Raw genomic sequence first — 20,710 nt, forward strand, 5'->3', positions numbered from 1 at the left:
AAAAGAGCAGAACATGTTAAAAATACACCATGTGACTTCATGTCACATGATGTTTCTCCAGCCGGTCAGCACTGAGGGGGAAAAATGCATTAGTAAGTATGCATATAAGTTCATCTCTGCACTTTTATTCAGAAAAAAATTCTACTAAGGTCAAGGTGTCCAGAATTTAGCCCATAGTCGGTTGTTTAAATTATGTCCTTTCATTGCTAGTGTGCTGTTTAGCGTCTGATGGAAGAAGAAGCAAATGCCCTTGCCTTATTGCAAAGAGAGTTTGAAATGAGTTGTTAAAGTTATAAGCACTGAAATGATTGGGGCTTCTCGCTAGAGTCAATTGCGAAGGATCTTATGTCTTTCGGCACTCTCTTCATATTCCAAATGTGATAATGAATCCATAGCATGCTACTAAAACAGTAACAGGGGAGAAAGTAATGTTTAGTTAATTAAAATGTCCCACTTCTATCTGAATATAAAGATGCACACAGAAAACATCCCCTAGAGAGACAAATATGTAGTCAGCATTTTTCCCCCTCCTCCAAACACTGACTCACATGCCCTCCCCAACAGGAAAAGGCAAACACATTTTAACAATTAACATACCATACACGGTCGGCCACCAATAATATTAAATCCAAGAGATCCAGAGTCACGATGAAGGACGAGGGTCAGTGCTTTAGTTTCTTCACCCTACGAAGAACAGGTAAAAACATTCAAAACATTTGTGCAGAGGCAGATATTAAGATGGTTCATACTTCTATCTAAATATTTACTCTGTTCATAAATTCCAGAGGAGACAGTGTCGGGACAGACTTTCATAGTCCAGCAAGTCTTGCTTTTTCCCTCTTGTTGCGCTTGATAGGCACTCCTTTGAAAAATATGGCCTTTAAGGTTAATGCACAATTTTGGTTCGGGTCTACAGCAAGCACCTAAGGGAATCAAAATATTTCCATATGCCGTACTGTAATTCTAGCTATCTGACAGGGTTATATTTGGGGTGCCATGCAACAATCGTCCAGGTCACCTACAGTCTTATTCTTGCTGTCTCTCATTCCTGGATGCGATTGGGGCTGTATTTTTAGGGTGACTCCTTTTCTTACTAGGTACATTATGTTGTCTTAGGCAGCACCCAATGAGACAGCACTGCTGGCTGCACCCAATGAGGCAGCACCCAATGAGATGGCACTGTTGGCTGCACCTAATGAGGCAGCACCAGTGAGACAGCACTGTTGGCTGCACCCAATGAGGCAGCACCCAATGAGATGGCACTGTTGACTGCACCTAATGAGGCAGCACCCACTGAGACAGCACTGTTGGCTGCATCCAGTGAGGCAGCACCCAATGAGATGGCACTGTTGGCTGCACCTAATGAGCACCCAATGAGGCAGCACCCAGTGAGACAGCACTGTTGGCTGCACCCAATGAGGCAGCACCCAATGAGATGGCACTGTTGGCTGCACCTAATGAGGCAGCACCAGTGAGACAGCACTGTTGGCTACACCCAATGAGGCAGCACCCAATGAGATGGCACTGTTGACTGCACCTAATGAGGCAGCACCCAGTGAGACAGCATTGTTGGCTGCATCCAGTGAGGCAGCACCCAATGAGATGGCACTGTTGGCTGCACCTAATGAGCACCCAATGAGGCAGCACCCAGTGAGACAGCACTGTTGGCTGCACCCAATGAGCACCCAATGAGGCAGCACCCAGTGAGACAGCACTGTTGGCTGCACCCAATGAGGCAGCACCCAGTGAGATGTGTTATGAAACAGCACTTCTAACGAAGAGAATTTAGCTGAGGAAATTAAACAGAGTTGATACAAATTGTGCAGAAGCACCAAATTCCTAATCATTATTCTGAGTGTGTATTACAAACAGTAATTTTATTGTGATTCTAAGGAATTCAGATTGTATAAAGTCTTAAAACTTCAAGAGAAATCCTCTTTCATTGAGGAGGATTCTCCCAACTCCTAAAATATAAAACCAGACAGTAGCAGGTCTCTGATTAGGCGGGCAGGAAGAATAAATAATGCGCGACCTAGACCTGAAGGAGACTCTGTGCAAACATGATCTGTTGTCCTATCCTGTGACCCAAGGTCATTCCCAAACACAGGAGTGTCCTTGGCTGATGTGACAATATCCTTTTCAAAGGAACGTTGAAGCGTCGTGATACCTCTTCAAATTACACTGAAAACAAAATTAAATACCCAGTCTTCTAATGACAACTTCGAATCTTCTCAATCTCCTAATTTCTCTCTCAATCCAGTGGCAACAGTTGATAATAGCTAGCCCTGTCACACAAACAGGACAAACTTAAATGATTTCAGCAATGAGAATGTGCAGATATTCAGAGTGATACTGTGTGTTTCTAAAGATAGATGAGCTCCAATGAGAACAAGAACATTGCTATCTGCCGGTCCTTGCTTTGTTTTATCTACAGGGTGAAAAAGTTATGAACACATAAGAATTTGAGGAAGTTATCTTACATGTCTGGTTTTCATAATAAATTAATGACATAAATTACAACAGTTACATAGTAACCTGATGCAGATGTTTTCAGTTTGTGCATTTTTCTTTTTACGTGTCAGTTTGAAGTTGTCTATCATATGTTATTAATGTCTATTAAATTCTGTAAAATATGTCAAAACACTCCAGCATTACTGAATGACTCTTATGGGAAAAAAGTGATGGGGCCAAGTTCTCTGCTTATGTAAACTGGCAGAACTCCACTGACTTCAATGGAGCTTCACCACCATTCGCCAGATGAAAGTCAGTAGTTCATAGCGCTCCTTAGTGATACGTAATAATTTCCTTTCCTGCAGATCCTATAAAATAAGTAGACTGAGACCCAATTCCCAAACATATTGAGTACTCAGAGCCACTGATTTCACCTGTTTTTGCACCACTCAGAATCAGGCTTGGAGGAAGGAACGAAATACTAGGTGAAAGCCCTTTTCCTGGACAACTTCAAACCCAGACCTCAGATACTATTTCAGTGAGAAAACTTCCAGTCCTGTGAGACCACTTTTAAGGTCTGATAAGTTCAGCATTTGAAAGACAAGTATGCCATTGTCACAAAAGCAGTTTACCTCTCTTTTCTGCTATACAGCTTTATGAAGGCAAGTCAATTAGAACAATCAAGAAGCAATTACTATACCGCTTTCAGGACAGTTGCTGTAATTAAACCTGACTGTTTCCACTACAATCCCTTATTGTGGGAGATCTCATACTTTTAGTACCAAAAAAAAATTATAACAGTTTTCCCAGAGTAAGGGCTTAGCACTCGGGTCAATCATAGAACTGGTCAAAAATGGAGAGAATATTTTATGAAATGTTTTTCAAAATTGTTCATGCAAAATGGCATTGGGAATGTATAAAAAGCTGCAGCCAGCTCTAATGGGTTTTAACATTTTGTCCACAGTCTCTACTGCAGTGGAGTAGTGTAACAGTACAGAGTACAATATGGCACTGCACTGTGATCATTCAAACACATGTATAAAACATCAAGGCGCAAGAGACCTAGGGTACAGCTTTGATACCTTAATACTTTTGCAGGTTCACTTTGCAATATTAACAAGTTTTAAGCATCCTTATATGCCTATTAATGGAGCCACAAAGAAAATTATTCTTACAGAGCTCACTGCCTTTCTTTTTTTCCCTTAAAATGTCTGAACCAATCATTAAAAAGTGAAGTGACCCTGGAGATGTTATGGCCAATATCCCAGGCCTGCCCACATCATCTGGTTCTGCAGCAAACCTGATGGTTCTTGGCATGCTGTATTCCCACAGCTGAGTAAAGCTCTTAAACATAATTCTGGAAATTACTGTACTTCCCAGCTGAGTAATGTGGAGCTAATAGACTGCATTTTATTCCATATATTAGAAGCCTTCTAATTTCTGTAGTGACACTGCGGCTAAGAAGTCCGGTCTTAGCCAGAAGAGGCACTTTTCTTCACCTTTACAAAGTAACAGGCTATCAGATTGCTCTGGAATGGTAAAGGTGGGGATACAGTCTAAGAAAAATAATCTTAAATTTGCAAAACCTTAGTTCCATTTCAAAAAATGAAAGTTTTGGAAGCAGCTGCCTTCATCACTGGCCCTAAAACTGAAGGTCTGTACAACAGCTCCACAACTGTTGTAAACTGATAGAACATTTTTAACTTGAAGGGACTTGTGCTGGCCTAGCTCATCTGAGGATCTATTTGATGTATTTGAGGAGTTCCTAAATGTATGTAGCATTTTATGCCTATAGCATAAAATATCTGTTACCCCCAAAATTAAAGGAGTAAGACATCCACGTCTCGTTGTAAGTAGTTTCCAGCTCTGTTGTAACATTTCTGGAGATCGGTCACTTCTGCATTTTAAAACATAATCCTCAATGCTCCTGTTACCATGCCTGGCTTTTCCATCTGGCTCTGCAGGAGCACAGCCTGATGTCTGAAAGGGAGTTCCTGGGGCTAGGACGTGGCAACAAAAATGCCTTCCTAATCTCTTCCAAAAGACCTTAATGTAAACTGTGTGCATACATACAATGGCAGAATCTGCCCAACTTCATCAATAGGTTGGAATAATAGTGTGTTTCAGGGAAGATCAAGCAGAATTTAAATAGCCTGAGGTTTTTTCTTTGTTGTACTTGGACTTGGATGACTCCGGCTGATGTATTTCATCAAAGAAAATCCTCTTTGTAGATTGAGACAGACATCTCCAGCACTTCCTCCTCAAACACACTGGCAAGTGCCCTCATTTCTCCCTACCAAAGAACCACCTCAAATGTTTCTGGACAGCAAACACACCCCTAACTTGGCCTTTAAGTAACACTCACACAGAGCGGCGTGGACATACTGAAGCTTTTAGAAACAACACAAAACGACAAAAATGACTTCCATTCTAGGGACAAAGAGGGACACAGATAAGTCATGTCCTGTTAATACACATCTACCGATAGCCTCCTATAGTGCCTCGTTACAGGGGAGGCTCGTTTGAGCCTCCTATAGTTATACTACTGTTACAGTGTCTTAGCATCTCAATCTTTAATGTTTTTCTCCTAGCGATACTGCAGTGAGGTGGAGCAGTGTGACTCTCCCTATTTTACAAATGAGGAGGGGAAAGGAGGTACTGAGAAGAAACTCTCACTTGCTGTAGGTTGCTTAGGGAGTTGATGAGAGTGCCAGCACCTGAGTCTAGATCTCAGAAACCAAAGGCTAGCATCCTGGCCACTAGACCGCTCCTCTAGAAAGCCTTTCAGCATGCAGAAGCTGCTCAAAGGTTGCACAGAAAATGATGGGATGGGAGAAGAGAGAACCTTACTAACCAGGCTTTTTGCATGGAGCTCTCTGGGGATTGTAGGTGCAGAAAAGAATGGCGTTCCTTATTCCCAATGGGTGAATTGATTACAGTCATTTTTCTTCCTGTGCAGGGTTTTGAAGTACTACGTCTACCAAACAGTAGCAGCACTGATCTCTAAACCTCCTTGTAGTTCTAGGCTTTCTGCATTCCAGAGTGAGGGTGCAAAAATCACATCTGGCACAGCTGTTCCATTTGTGACTCCCTAGCCCACCCCCACCACAAGTTGTGTCCATCCGGAACCCTGTTCACTCATCATCTGAACTGAATTGCAAGGAGGCATTTATTCCTATTGTGCTCCTAGGATGCACCATTTGTTTTATTTCAAGCTGTTCTACAATTCTGGCAATGAATGACAGTTAACTCTGGGATGCTGAAACAGTTTTTCCCCTTAACCCACGCAGGGAACTCTAGCCTAGGCAAGATAAAGCATGGAATTGCACAAAACACTTTGTGAACTAAGGATAGTTCTGCTTGTGCAATGAATGTTTCAACGTTGACCGAGCAACTACTGCTTACAGCACATTTGATGTACGAATAAAAATGATCGCAAGAAAATATTAGTGACAACAAGGTATAGTTTGACCAGGCATGGTTATTTTTAACCTGAACTCAAACTGAGAAATTAACTATTCCATACTGTAATGCACCTAAATCCAGGTGTTTAGGGACCAGAAAGTGCCTGAGCCAAATATGCATGCCCTGCAGGGTGTTTATAGCCTCCATCCTGTACTGGCATCTTTGTCTGAAAAAATAATCCAGTGCTAAAAAACTTGGAAACAAGCCATGTCCCAAATTGGTTCAGTGGCGTTTGCAGTAGGTGATCACCATGTCAACATGGACTTTGAAAAAAAGTTCTCAAGTGCACAAAGACGCGTGTTTCCTGATTGTACTTCTTTTGGAGCGGGGCAGACTGAAAGTGTTAGCTTTGGAAAGCTGCCAGCAGGCTGTGAAAGACGTGTAATTGATTGACCGCTAGACCACAAGTCTGTGGTGACACGACACCTTTTGGCTTTCTGCAGGTTAGGTGCTGCTTCAGAAAACTGCATAACGGCCTTTTTGTAGCAAGGCTGAAAATGGACACAGTCATGTTGGCCAGCTGCATCCATAAATTCGATAAAGGTATCGCTGGAAACGATGTCCTGCAGACATTGGCAACGATTTGCCATAATACCTTTCACACGAATCACATCCCGCAACGCTGACCTGTTAAATTGTTTAGCTCCGCAAAGTTATCAACAGCAGACTGAGAAAAATTAAGACCCATCAATATGGGAGCGACGGGGCGTGCGTGGTTGGGGAGCGGGGCTGAGATGAAGCTAATAAGATAGAAAGATACGGAAAGGCTGTTCCAGGTGGCAGAGAGAAGACTTTTTCTCAAAGAAACTGAGAAGAGGACAGAGATGCCCCTATGCTAAGTGAATGTGGGGAGCAGGGAAGGGTAGAGAATGAGAAAGATAAATGAGGTTTCTGAGTTGAGGTGGAGTAAATTCAAAGGGGGGTTAAAAAAACAAACCCAAGACAGTTGTTACCAACAGGTCCCCAAATGGATGCAAAGTCTTCAATTTCTTAATCTGGGCATGAGCCCGACAGCGTCTTCAATGCCATCGCCAGAGATTAGAGCAGTATTCCATGCCGAGATATCGTTATTGTTATCATTTGACAAACACTGCTGTTTTTCTTTGCCTAATGGGGTTGGAGAATATAAATGAAGGTTTCTTTCCTTTATCTTGCTGGCTTGTTTGAGCAGCAGCGTTAACAAAGAGCCAGGACAGCTCTTCACTTTTCTTGATGATTGCTGCTGTATCTGTGGGGAGAGGGGCCCATTCCTGGGCAGAGCGGCATCATCTGAGCGCCTTCATCCTGAAAGTATCTGGTCCGGTGCTCCCTTCATACAGAAGACATGTTTTGAGAAGCAGTTTGGGGTTAACTGGTTGCACGGTGCAGCCTTCTGCAGACCCTAACTCTAACCACTCCAGAAAGTTTGAACTCGAGATAGACTGACTTCACTTAAATCCACCTTTTGGAAACCCTGTTGCAGACGGCTCTGAAAAATGAGACTGGTGGGTAGGTCTCACGTTTGGGCATACATGCGGCAGAAAGTCCGTGCTCAGCCGTTCCACGTCATGAAGACCTCATTAGGAGGAAGCTCCTGATAGCACGTAGCTTGTTTGAGGGGCTCCGAGTTGTGTAAGGTACTAATCCAAGTGACCTCATGCTGCAGAAAGCCATGGTTTGGAGAGCCTGCTCTGGATGATTTAGGGACGTGGAATGCCGGATTTGGAAAGTACTGGGTCATCAAAAACAAAAAAGCGTCTGGTGAGCCGTTCGGGTTCACCTAACTCCTAGCAAGTTGGTGATTCAATGCCATTTTGAATCCTGAAAAATGCTTTTGTGCTGCTTGAGGGGACAAGGAGTGGGGGGAAAGTATTGTGACCTGCATATCTGACTTCAAATTCCCAAGGAGGGTCCCCTTAGAAATACAGGCATAGAAACAGAGAATATAGCCGCTGAATTCTGGTCTTTAAGCATCAGATTTAAAATGCATTTTTTGTTTGTTTGTTTTTTTTAAATCAGGCTCACTTCTCAAGAAGTTAACATCCCAGATAGGCTTGAGCTCCCTGCAGTACAGCTCCCTCAAAGCCCAACCGACAGCACCCTGCGTTACGAATAAGCACATCCAGTTTGCAGTGACAAGCATAAGATCCCAGACACCAAGAGGGAAAAACAATGAACCAGCCTCAGAAGGCATGCGAGCTAGACGGTGGGGGAAATCGTCCAAGAAGTCCAACTCGCATGTGTATGCCAGGAGTTTGAAGCATTAAAACAAGGTAAGGAAAAAAAAATAACGAAGAGAAACATGGACATTTCACCCCCTGGATCTGGGCAACTCCTTTCTAGGGCAGGTTCTATTTCTTCAGTTAGTGGTGAGCAGCTTAGCTGTAAATATTTGCCCTTTGCCCAGAACCGGCCAGCTGGCTGGGACCGCAGCTGACAGACACATCTGCGGGTGGGGAGGGAGGGGGAGAAAAATAGGTCTCAGCCGAAAAAAATCCTGCTCCCTTACCAGACCCTCCTAAGGGGCACAGGGAAGAAAAGTGCTTGCTAGGGAATGTGGTGACTGAACACAAAGTGAGCCCCACCACCCCAACCGTCTCTCCCTCCCTGCCGCGCGCACACACACACACACACACATATGCGCACACGCTCCCTGCCACAAACACGCACACACCCCGCCAGGCACATGGACACACCCAGCCACAAACAAAAACACTCTCTCCCTGCCATGAACCGCCCCCCCCATGGCCCCCTCTGCTGTGCACATGGACACACACATACACACTACTGTTACTCCCTGCCATGCACACACACAGTCACTCTGCCATGTACATGGATACACACACATCCCCTGCCATGCACATGGGCACACAGACACAAACACAATCTCTCCCCGTCATGCACCCCCCCCACCATGCACATGGACACACACTACTCTCACTCCGTCATGCACACACACCATGCACATGGACACACACACACCTCCCACTCCCTGCCACACACACACTCACTGCCCCCCCACCGTCATGCACACACACACACACACATACTCTCTTGGCCATGGCCATGAACACACACATATACACACACTTCTCTGATTCACTCCCTGCTATGCAACACCCCTCCGCCTGCTATGCTCATGGACACACACACACACTCTCTCTCCCTCCTGCCATGCACACGCACACACAGAGCATCTGTGTCTCTCCCTGCTGCCATGCACACACACACACCATGAACATGGACACATGCACACACACTACTCACTCCCTGCCGTGTACACACACACACTACTCTCACTCCCTGTGGTGCACACACACCATGAACATGGACACACACTCACTCTACTCTCACTCCCTGCCATGCACACACACACACACTACTCTCACTCCCTGTCGTGCACACGCACACACCATGAACATGGACACACACACACACACTACTCTCACTCCCTGCCATGCACACACACCATAAACATGGACACACACTCACTCTACTCTCACTCCCTGCCATGCACACACACACACACACACACACACTACTCTCACTCCCTGTCGTGCACGCGCACACACCATGAACATGGACACACACACACACTCACTGTACTCTCACTCCCTGCCGTGCACGCACGCACACACACAGACACACGCGCGCACACACACACACACACACACTCCCCGCCGCCGCGGCGGTCCCGTCTGGCGCGGTGCGTGTGGCGGGTGTCTCACCTTGTCGGGCGCGGGCAGGCAGCGGGCGGCGCCGAGCGAGCGGAGCCGGGCGCTGTACTCGGTGAACTTCTTCTGGTAGCGCAGCGCCGTGACCTGGAGCTCGAGCTGCGCGGCCGCCAGCCGGGCCCGCAGCGCCTGCTCGCGCTTGCCGGCGCGCAGCGCCGCCTTCTTGAGCTCCTTGTCGAGCGCGGCCAGGCGCGCCTGCAGCCCGGCGCCGTGGCCCTGCAGCGCCGTCACGCAGCAGTGCCCGCCGGCGCGGCGCTCGCCGTGGGTGAGCACCAAGCCGCAGCCGCGCTCGCACGGCCCCGCCGCGCGCGCCTCGCAGCGCTCCCGCATGTGCGCCTCCACGTCGCGCCGGTCCAGCACGGCGGCGCAGCCCGGGTGGCGGCAGCGGGCGGGGGCGAAGCCGCACGCCTCGACGTGCGCCGCCAGCTGCTGCAGCGGCACCACGGCCGGGCAGCCGCGCGCGCGGTGCTCGCACTGGATGTCCAGCTTGAGGATGAGGCTCTTGAGCGGCGCGACGTGGTGCAGCTCCTTGGCCGACAGGCGCCGGCAGCGCGCGGGGCAGCTGCCCTGCTGCACGGCCCAAGGCAGCACGCAGCCGGCGCAGAAGACGTGGCCGCACGGCGTGGTCAGCGGGTCCTCCAGCACCTTGTGGCACAGGTCGCACTGCAGCGCCGGGTCCACGTCGCCGTCGAAGCGCTCCAGCTCGAAGCCCATCCCGCCGGCGCACCGCTGCCGCTGCTGCTGGGGCAGGACACGGCGGCGGCAGAGGCTGCTGCTGCTGCTGCTGCTGCCGAGGCTCCGGCTCCGAGGCAGCGCCCCTCCCTCCTCGGGGGAGGGACTCGGCAGCCCTCGCCCCTCGGCTCGGCTCGGCTCGGCTCGGCCAGCTGCAGCCGGGCTGGGGCTGTCCCGCGGGAGCCGCCGGCTTGCAGCGCCGCAGCGGCTGGACGGACGGACGGGCGTCGCGCTTCTGCCGCCGCGGGAAGTGGTGGGAAAGTGGGCTCTGCAGAAGATGCCCACGCACAACCCGTCTGGACCTGCCAGAGAGCAGAAGGTGGGCACACACAAAGCTGGTCTAGAGCAAAAGTTGGGCGCGCAAACACCCGTCTATACCTGTAACAGAGCAGAAGTTGGGCACGCGTACCCATAACAGAGCAGAAGTTGGGCACGCGTACCCTGGCTATACCTCTAAGACAGCAGAAGTTGGGCGCACAAAACCTGTCTGTACCCGTAACAGTAGAAGCTGGGTGCACACAGCTGGTCTATGCCTGGAAGAGAGCAGAAGTTGGGCACGCAGAGTTGGTCTATACCCATAATAGAGCAAAAGTTGGTGATACATACCCATAACAGAGCAGAAGTTGGGCACGCATAACCGGTCTGTACCTGTAAGAGAGCAGAAGTTGGGCATGCAAAGCTGAGCTCTACTCAGAGCAGAAAGTGGGCACCCAAAGATGGTCTAGACCCGTATTGGAGCAACAGTTGTGTGCACAAACCTGGTCTGTACCCGTAACAGCGGAAGCTGGGCACACACAGCCGGTCTATGTCTGCAAGAGAGCAGAAGTTGGGCACGCAAACCTGGTCTATACCCATCAGAGAACAAAAGTTGGGCGCACAACACTTGTCTATACCCATAACAGAGCAGAAGTTGGGCATGCACAACCGGTCTATACCTGTAAGAGAGCAGAAGTTGAGCATACAAAACTGGTCTGTACCTATAATAGAGCAAAAGTTGGGCGCACAAAACCAGTCTATACCCGTAACAGAGCAGAAGTTGGGTGCACATACCCGTAACAGAACAGAAGTTGGGCACACAAAACTGGTCTATACCCGTAAGAGATCAGAAGTTGGGCACACAAAACTGGTCTATACCCGTAAGAGATCAGAAGTTGGGCACACAAAACTGGTCTATGCCCATAATAGAGCAGAAGTTGGGCACACAAAACAAGTCTTTACCCATAACAGAGCAGACATTGGGCATACAAGACTGGTCTATACCCATAACGAAGCAGAAGTCAGGTGCACAAAACTGCTCCACACCCGTAACAGAACAGAAGTCCATTACACAAAACCAGTCTCTACCTGTACCCGAACAGAAGTTCAGCAAACATAGATTGGATTTAAAATAGCAGAACCCGATCTAACCCCCGTCCCCGCCAAAGGGCGAGCGTGTGTTCTGTTCGCTACCAATCTCAACTAGGCCCCTTACAGAAAACCGTGTAACTTAGATGGAGTCCGCCTCAGTCCCTTCCAGCCCTCATTGTCTGTGAGTCTATGGTCCTGAAGCAGAGAGGCTTGTATTAGCCGTCTTCATGCTCAATAACACCAAAACCAGTTGCCGTTTGTACTAAGGTCTTTCTAGATCCTTTCCCCTTCAACCTACACACTTCTTGGGGCACATCCCTACATCCTTGGTTGGTTCCAGCTTGGAGGTCCTAGCAGGATAAAGACCCTAACTGGAAGTACAGCCTCTGCCCTTCCTTGCTAGAGCCCTGCCCTGCTTACTGCTGCTGTATGAAAAAAGAATATATTTTCTATGTGCGCAGGGTCTATTAATGTCCCATTAATGTCAGTAGGAATTATTGGGCCCAGGAAAGGCTAGAGTTTTCAAAAGCAGCTTCTGCACAGAGATCATCTAGCAGCGTTTAAGAAGGAACTAATAAAGAGCTGGTGAATGCTGCCTGTAATCTTGGGACAGCTATTGAAGAAGTGGGAAAGCTATAAATTAAGTATGAACTTGGTGTAGATGGGGAAGCAGATTTATGTGTGTGTGTGTGTATATATATATATATATATATATATATATATAAGCTACACACACACACACACACACACAATTACCACATCTCTGTTCTGGTTTGATGGCTCTCTCAGTAAGCCATATCTTCCAGTTAAGTCAGAGACTTTTGGGACCTGCAACTTCAAGATGACCTTTGGTGTGTCACTGTTACGCCATGGTAGAAGACCTTTCTGAACAGTTACGATTATTTATCTGTAACTAATCTTTAGCACATTGAGACCTAAAGCAGTCCTATCCGTATATTGTTATTTCATTACCTAGTGAGCATTTTGCAGTATTTGCATGTTCTTTAGTTTGTCGCCTTCAATTTTCTTTGCTCTTTCTGTAACCCTCATTTCATTTCAGCCGTTAAGGCTTCTACCCCGCAAAGGCTTAACTGTGCGTGTACAGGTAATACCACTGGAGGCAATGCATGTGCCTCATCAGTTCACACGCATATACATTGTTTTTTACAAGATTGAGGTGATGATTACAATGGGACGTAGGACTCTGCGTATATAATTTAAGTTCAGCCTGAGGGCTTTCACAGCCTGTGTCCGTAAGGCTATGTTTTAATTAGTGTATTCTAATTTAATTTAATGCTGCCTTTGCGAGGATTTGAACTCAGCCCCACAGCTTGTGGTAAAATTGCTCAACTACTTAATTAGACAAACCCCCCAGTGTTTTCAATGGGCGTCTTGCCTGAATGGCTTTGTCCATATGTTACCTATTCTGAGCACACAGGCAGTATAAGCCTCAGTGCCAAAGCTCACTGTAGCAAATGGGAACTCTTTCTTTCATTTTTCCCCCCTTTTAGTTTCCCATGTCCTTTCCCATACTGATGGATCAAGCCCTGCATGTCTAATTGATATTTAGGGTTGATCCAAGGTTGCCCTCAACCAACACAAGGCATGTGAGCTGTGCTTCTCCATCTATGTTATGCTCTGTAGTCTGTACCAAGGCTTTCCACGTTGTGCTGCCTAGTTGTGAAGTGGCATTTATTTATGATGATGGCGCTTTCCTAGGAATCGCTTGCAATCTGCTTATCTCTGCATACAGGCCGACGAAAGAGGAAACAGGGAGCAGAAGGGCCAGAAGTCAGGCACATGGAGTCGTGGAACTGGAGGTTGGAGTCTGAATGCCTGGGTAAGTTCCAAGCGGTCTACAGAAAAAGTCTGGCAAACTGAGGTGGCTGAGCTTTCCGGATCGGGATCACTCTCCAGAGTTTACAGATAAACAGTGGGGAGCTGTGGGTTATGGAGGTCATCACCTTATGACCCACCATAACTGCTGAAGTAAACCTAGGCAGCAATGTAAGCCTAGCTTAGGCCATGTTACAAAGGGGAAATTATCTAGCAAAGCTATTTGATTGCAGAGTAAATTATTTTGCAGTAACTATTCTGGGTTAGCTTCATGGGCAGCCACACTGCTCTGAAATAAAAATTACTTTATTGTAAAAATGCTCTGCTTGTGAAGCTTAGTCAGCAAGAAGTATGCAGGTCAGGCTCCTCAGACAAGGCCCTATTCAAGTATTATACTGTGTAAATTCCTTAGGTCAGATAGTCTCTCTCTCTCTCTTCATGTGTATATATATATCTATATATATAATATGAGCAAGAACTTAAATAATGTGTTCATTTGGAGTCCCACCCAGGCGGATGCTGCTGTGCCTCTGGTGAATCTATAGATATATATAGAGAGAATCTATAGATTCAGCAGCGGCAGCAGCATCTGCCTGGGCGGGACTCCAAATGAAAACATTATTCAAGCTCTTGCCCATATTTTCCATCCAGATAGTTGAATAGTTTCAAGTAACTTAAGAAACCTGGCCCTAATTTTGCTCCATTTAAAAAAGAAAAGTCTACGGAAGTTTTGCTATTGGCTTCAATAGGAGCAGGAACCATCAATATGGTGCTGGCATTGTTAAAATAATGAACCCAACATGCAATAGCTAGTAATATACATAAGGGTACTACAAAGGCAAAGGTAATATATAATGCAATAATATTTGTTGCCTTGTTGGTCTCATACGTATTTGATCTATCTATCTATCTATCTAGATATAGATAAATATAGATATAGATAGATAAACTATGTTTGAGACCAACAAGGACAAGGCAACAAATATCATTGCATTATATATTACCTTTGCCTTTGTAGTACCCTTATGTATATTACTAGCTATTGCATGTTGGGTTCATTATTTTAACAATGCCAGCACCATATTGATGGTTCCTGCTCCTATTGAAGCCAATAGCAAAACTTCCGTAGACTTTTCTTTTTTAAATGGAGCAAAATTAGGGCCAGGTTTCTTAAGTTACTTGAAACTATTCAACTATCTGGATGGAAAATATGGGCAAGAGCTTGAATAATGTTTTCATTTGGAGTCCCGCCCAGGCAGATGCTGCTGCCGCTGCTGAATTATGTGATACTCACAAGTACTACATTTTATGTAGGAACAGACTCATAGTTATGAATGGAGCCTAAAGTTTGACGAAAACTTTACCATATGTTCGTTTATAAAAACGAAACAAAAAAAAAAAAGTTTTAGGAAGATGGCAGGGGACTGCAGTTGAATTCCTCTTCTCACAACTGTTACACAGGAGGAAAATGTGACTGGAGCCATTCCCACTTGAGACACTTATATTTCATTTTTCCCTTAAAAAAGAAAAAAAATCTCTCTATGTGAGCCTTTTAATGTTTTTTTTATCAAAGGTTGAGGTTTGAAACTGAAAGGAGCGTAGTTTCTACTGTAATTGCCAGCAGTACTGGAATTATGCTACCACAACCAGGGAGGGTCGTTTTTGTTTAGTCAGAGCAATCATCGTTGGATGTGTATTACTGGGGTGGGTCCACTGCTTGAACTGTTAGGACTCTTTCATGTCACATTGGTGCCCTGGCATAAAAAGTAAGAGGATATTTTTTGTGCTTCTGAGATCCAGTCCTACAATAATTCAGTGGCAAACTGAAATGTTGTACTAGGTTGTGTCCATTGAAGCACCGTGTGCTTCTCTGAGGCCAGAGAAAATTGAATGCAGCTCGGTTTGGGGTACTCCATTTAGTTCCATTAACTTATGAGAACACAGCTCTTTTTCACCTGAGCAAGAGCATACATCTGACTTCTTCACCTTTTTCAAAAGAAAGAAGCCTTTAAGTGAAGTATGCACATATGGAGTCTAATTTTGCTCAACAGCAAGCAAGATTTGGCCCTCTGTCATCGTCTTCTGATTTATTTGACTATGATAAAACGCTGAAACTTAATAGACTCTGTCCAGCAGAGCCTGGTCTTCTCTTAATATTATTTTTGGATGTTGTATATTTGGACTTATCTCAATATTTCATTAGTTGGATCTCACTGAAACTGCCGTTTGCTATAGCCCTGACTCAGCAAAGTACTTGAGTTTAACTTTTTTTTTTAAAGAACATGTATGTTTAAACCCCTTAGACTGCTTTGAAAATCTCAATCAAAATCTTACTCACTGTCAAGTCGAATACAGATCTGCAGCTTTGAAAGGTTCCACATCCCGTTGTGTGCGCCTGTAAACCATCTAATAATGCACATGCTTTAAACTGTTCACTATTGACTTTTCATGTGTTTAGGGGGAAAAAAACCTCTTGTTTTGAACTTTTTTTTTTTTATTATTGGCAGTTTATAGACATGCTCTGAGAGGTGCACCGGGGGCTGGGGTGTGTGTGGGGGGGTGCTTTAATTAGTGCAGGTCTGAGAGCTGCGCTAATTAAAAGCATCCAGAATGGCATGTGTATCAGCATCCCCATGCTGAAAAATGGTGGTGGGGCACTTTGAACTAAAGCTTGTCGAACAAGTTTTATTTTAAAGCCCGTCCCCCCCCACCATTTTTCAGTGCAGAGACACCGATGCATGTGACTCTGGAGTCTGCTGGAGCGCTGTAATTCCAGCGCTTTGAAGCAGTCTCGTTGCATGTTTATAGGAGCCTTAACCTGCCTTGGTAAAAGACATGCAAACTGGCTTAAATGACAGGAACAAATAATGCAAAGGCTGGTTTTGTGTGCCCCACTCAGGGCACAAGGTAATTATATTAGTGACATGACCACAATAATGTGAGAGCCTTGAAGTTTATTAATAGATGTGATTTTTAAAACTTGAAACTTATGTAGTAAGGAGGCCCACACAAGTCCCATTTTCGCACAAGGAAGGGAGGGGCAGAATAATGTAAATCACTTTTCCGAGGTCGGTCTGGAACCAAGAGCCAGAAAAGGAAATCAGGTCTCCTGAAACCCAGCCCAGTACAAACCAGCTTTCTGTGAGCTGGTGTCTTTTAGCCACTTTGTCAGCTGTTCAGGTGAGTTGCCTCTGGCTCAAGGAGGTGAGTTGCCTCTTGCTCGAAGTCACACAGTAATTCTAAAGTTCAGCGGAGGCTGCCTCCCAGGAAATGCTTTGTATCCAGACATATGCTCTGAACAAAGCCATAAAGCCATAAGTGTTCTCAGGAATTTTTCTGAACCGTCTAAAAGGAGACATACATTGAAATGATATACCACATGTCATTTCTTTGTCTCTTATTCTCCTATTTATCAAGCCTTAAAAGGGAAAGAACTGGTGTTACTTGTGTCTAATCCCCTTTCACACATCTTGCATGCTGTAACTAATGATAATGTTTTAAATCCAGACTATAATTAAGTTGGTGGTTATGGATGGAACGTAAAACTGTCATTTAAGGGCTACATCTTGTGAGAGGTTGAGTCTTTTCCCAGTACAGTGCATTCAATGGTACTGGAAGCCATTCAACCTCTCAGAATAGGGCCCTGTATGAATTATAATTTTTATAAAGCTGTTGTGTTCACATAGAAATTGTGCTCAAGAATCATAGTAATATTCCCTCTGGGCAAACAAAGGGAAACATAGAAAGACCAGAAGTCTGATTATAAAATACTTTTTATTCATTTTTCCAGTCCTTAAGCCCAGTCTTTTTCCCTATTACATTCAGTGGCAAAGCTTCTGTGTCCCTAAATAGATCTGGTCCATTTTCACACTAACAAAGGTGGAACTTACCATTTTTGGCCGCTGTTGGTTTTCTGGTTGGCATATAATATAGACAGGAAGTGGGTAGTTGCATGCAGAAATAAAAAGGTTGGTTTTGCAATTACCCAGTTTGTACACTCACATGAGCATTTGAATTTTGTGCAAGGATAAGCAGACATCTTGCTGAGCATGTAGATTGTACCAGTAATTTGATGTGCTTTAGCACGCAGATTGTCAACCTGGAATTTACAAACCCCAACTAGATTGCAAGCAGATATCAAGAGAATTGTCTACGCAGTCCTTGTCATATTTCTAAATCAGAAGCTGATTATGGCTAAATGTGGGTGGAGGTAGGGGTGAATACAGGGAGTCTGAGTTTGGACAAGGTGGAGGATTTTTGGGTGCCGATACACGTGCTCAGTGCATTCTAATTAGAACACGCTAACATCACCACAGTGTCATGTGTATAAGCCCCTGCAGGTTTAAAAATGGCTGCTGAGGCCCTTTAAAGCTCATCGAATGAGCTTTAGAAACAGTCCCATGGCCATTTTTAAATGTGTGTGGCCTTAATACACGTGACACTTCAGCTTTTTAATTAGAGCGGCTCTCCAGGAACCGCTCTAATTAAAATGCTCCCCACCCCACCCCCGAGCACGAGATTAATTCAGTTTTATTTGGTAGTTGAACTAGAGTTCAGGAAAATGATTTACTTGACATGCTAAAAGATTCATATGAAAATATTATTTCAGAAGTGCTTTTGCACGCCATGCTGCAGTTGCATATTTCTGCCTGTGTCATGCCGTACCTTCACAATGACATTTTGGAGAAGCAGTGCTGCTTGGAAGATTGCAGACGTCATACATGTCATAAACTGAAGGAAATCTTTACTCTTAAGAGTGCATGTAGTTGAGTTTCCCATCCTGAAACCTAAATTTTGTGTTTCAAGGATCTTAAATCAACAAAATTCCACCAGGGATTGGATGAATCAAGGGGCTATTAAGGAGGTATGGAAACTTTCCTTATGAAATAGCTTTGATCTAAGCAGCCTAGAGATTAACCGATTCAGACAGCTGCTTGAAAGCAAAAGCAATGCAACTGGTTTTTTGGTGGAGTGGTGTACCAGTGGACAAAGAAATCGAGAATCGTTGACCATCTCTGAAGCATTTGAGAAGTAGGCAAAGAGACAGCAGTCCCCTCCCAGTCCAAAACTGATGCTTCCAGTTCAAGGAGTGGTGGTCACAGTGGTACAATGTTGGTCCACACATATATTATAAGCAAGAATTTGAAATGTTTTGAAGAGCAGCATCTGTCAGGGCTAGGCACATGCTATGTGAGCATATATAGAAAAATGACAGTGTTGCCCCAGTTTTCTTTTCCTGCTTGGGACAGCAAGATGGAAAAATGATTGACCACCATGTGGCTTTGTAGAGCTTCAAACCTAAGCCTTGTTGCCTCCACTTCTTTCTTTTTTGGGTTTTTTTTTGACAGTTTCCCAGCAATGAACAATTTGTTTTTTGGTGTCCAATAAAAAGTAAGGAAGAGGAGAGGTCTTGTACATCCCCCTGTTCAGTAAGTAGAGGAGCTTTGTGTCAGCCACTGGCACAGCTAACTCTGAACCCATCTGTTGTGAGATGGGTTTCTCCCCGTGTTCAGTAGTCATAGCAGGTGTCCTTTTGCTTTGGAGAAGGACTGAGTGCTTTTCAGGGAAGCATCTGCTGATCCTTATCTCTCAGTCAAAAATACAAGATGCATGGCTCAAATTACAGCTCTTGGAGCAATTAATCAATGTCAAATCTGATCCTGGAGAACATTTCCAAGCTGGAATCAAGGAGCCTATCTACAGCAAGTGCTCCCACAACCCACCACCATGCCTCCAGTCCCAGTGCAGATGAAAAGCCCCTCAGCATCAAGATCACTAGTACAGACCACGCCAGCACAGTGCGTGCCAGTGGTCTTGGCACCAAGTCCATCAGTATCAAGCTCCAGAGCAAAGATCCTTGGCACTTGTGCCATCCATTTAAAGTCCTAAGCAGCATCACCAGTCACCACCATTCTCCTCCCCCACTCACTTGCTTCCCCCAAAAAGAAAAGTCTCATGGAAACCACAGGCCCAGCAGTGATCTTAACGTTGACTTCTTTATCTCCTCCTCTCTTGCTACCAACACTGGCAATAGCTGACCGGTGAATCTTTTTCTGTTACTTCTGAGGAACCGTACCCTTAACCCTGGAGCAGGTGCTCTGGACTTGCACCTGCTAGCACTGCTGTTCCTAGAGATGTATCCCTCCTTACCCTCCCTGCATTTCAAACAGGGATGTCAGTATTATTTGTCAGAATAGCAGCCCACGGGTGAGCTGTGGAAGTGTCCTATTCTAGGCTCCAGTGCATGATGGGCAATGGGGTTGTGGGTCCACCACTGTTTTGTCAATAACCTTTAGTCCTGTGGCCTTTCTGGACAGCTGGTCCTGGGCTCAGGTGTTCATAAGCAGGTTCAGAGCCCTGGGGTGGACTTTAACAGCATGTTCCTCCTGTCTCTAAAGTGAGTCTGGAGTGTGTGACTGTCTGTCTAGTGGGACAGCTGGACTGTGCTCACTGGCACGACACTGTTGGCCCTTACTGGACCTCTGAAGCAGAATGGCTGAGCTGTCACTTAAAACAAGGTATGTTTGATAGATACTTTTGATTATGCACGCATGAAACTGTACTGCCATGGCAAGGCTGCATCTAGTACCCAAGCCAGCTTTATGGAAACTAACTCTCTCTACACTGTACTGCAGTAGAGATGCACCCTAGGTCATACACCATACTCTTTGTACTGGCTTATACTGCTTTCTCCCCACTTCGTTCTCTGGAGTTGTAAATCTGCCACTTTTGTGAGTACTAAAATTCAGCTTCTTTTAAAGAGAAAACAGCCTCCAGCTCTGTGTATGTATGTGTGTGTGGGAAGGCAGAGTATATTCTTTTTGTCATAATTAATTTACACTTTCATTAAACTTAGGCTTGAGGTTTTACAAAATCAGTATGTTTATGTGTGGTCCAGCCCTGTTTATGCAGGGAGGCTTTGCCCCTTATGCTAGACATGCATTGGGTCCTTTGAAAGTAACCCAGTTTCTTCTATTAGCTTATCTCTGGAAGCTGCTGTAAACTGTGGCACTTTAAAACAGCTTGGTTCTAAATCGTTCCTTTCTCTCCTAAAGCCAAACACGGTGTTGCCGTTATAACTGAATGCACACCCATGCATACAGAAGCCAGTATTTGCTAAATGACTGCATTTCCAATAGTACAATAAGTGTCATTAATCTGTTTAG

At 45.4% G+C, this 20,710-nt stretch overlaps 1 protein-coding gene and 1 long non-coding RNA gene across 3 annotated transcripts in view; one reads left to right on the plus strand and one right to left on the minus strand.

The window, feature by feature from the left end:
• PDZRN3 (PDZ domain containing ring finger 3) overlaps positions 1 to 10,426 on the minus strand; it is a 187,536-nt gene extending 177,110 nt beyond the window's left edge. Inside the window, exons 1-2 of the mRNA XM_059715827.1 lie at positions 9,624 to 10,426; positions 598 to 684 (exon numbers count right to left, since the gene is read on the minus strand). Coding sequence (XP_059571810.1) covers positions 598 to 684; positions 9,624 to 10,343 — 807 coding nt within the window. The 5' untranslated portion in view covers positions 10,344 to 10,426. The remainder of the gene's footprint in view (positions 1 to 597; positions 685 to 9,623) is intronic.
• Positions 7,919 to 20,710, plus strand: part of LOC109286211 (uncharacterized) — a 357,845-nt gene continuing 345,053 nt past the window's right edge. For both annotated transcript variants that reach the window (XR_002094177.2, XR_009456024.1), the window contains exons 1-2: positions 7,919 to 8,168; positions 13,462 to 13,548. This is a non-coding gene — a long non-coding RNA (uncharacterized LOC109286211). The remainder of the gene's footprint in view (positions 8,169 to 13,461; positions 13,549 to 20,710) is intronic.

Source organism: Alligator mississippiensis, chromosome 12 (assembly GCF_030867095.1).
Source record: "Alligator mississippiensis isolate rAllMis1 chromosome 12, rAllMis1, whole genome shotgun sequence".
NCBI classification, from domain to species: domain Eukaryota; kingdom Metazoa; phylum Chordata; order Crocodylia; family Alligatoridae; genus Alligator; species Alligator mississippiensis.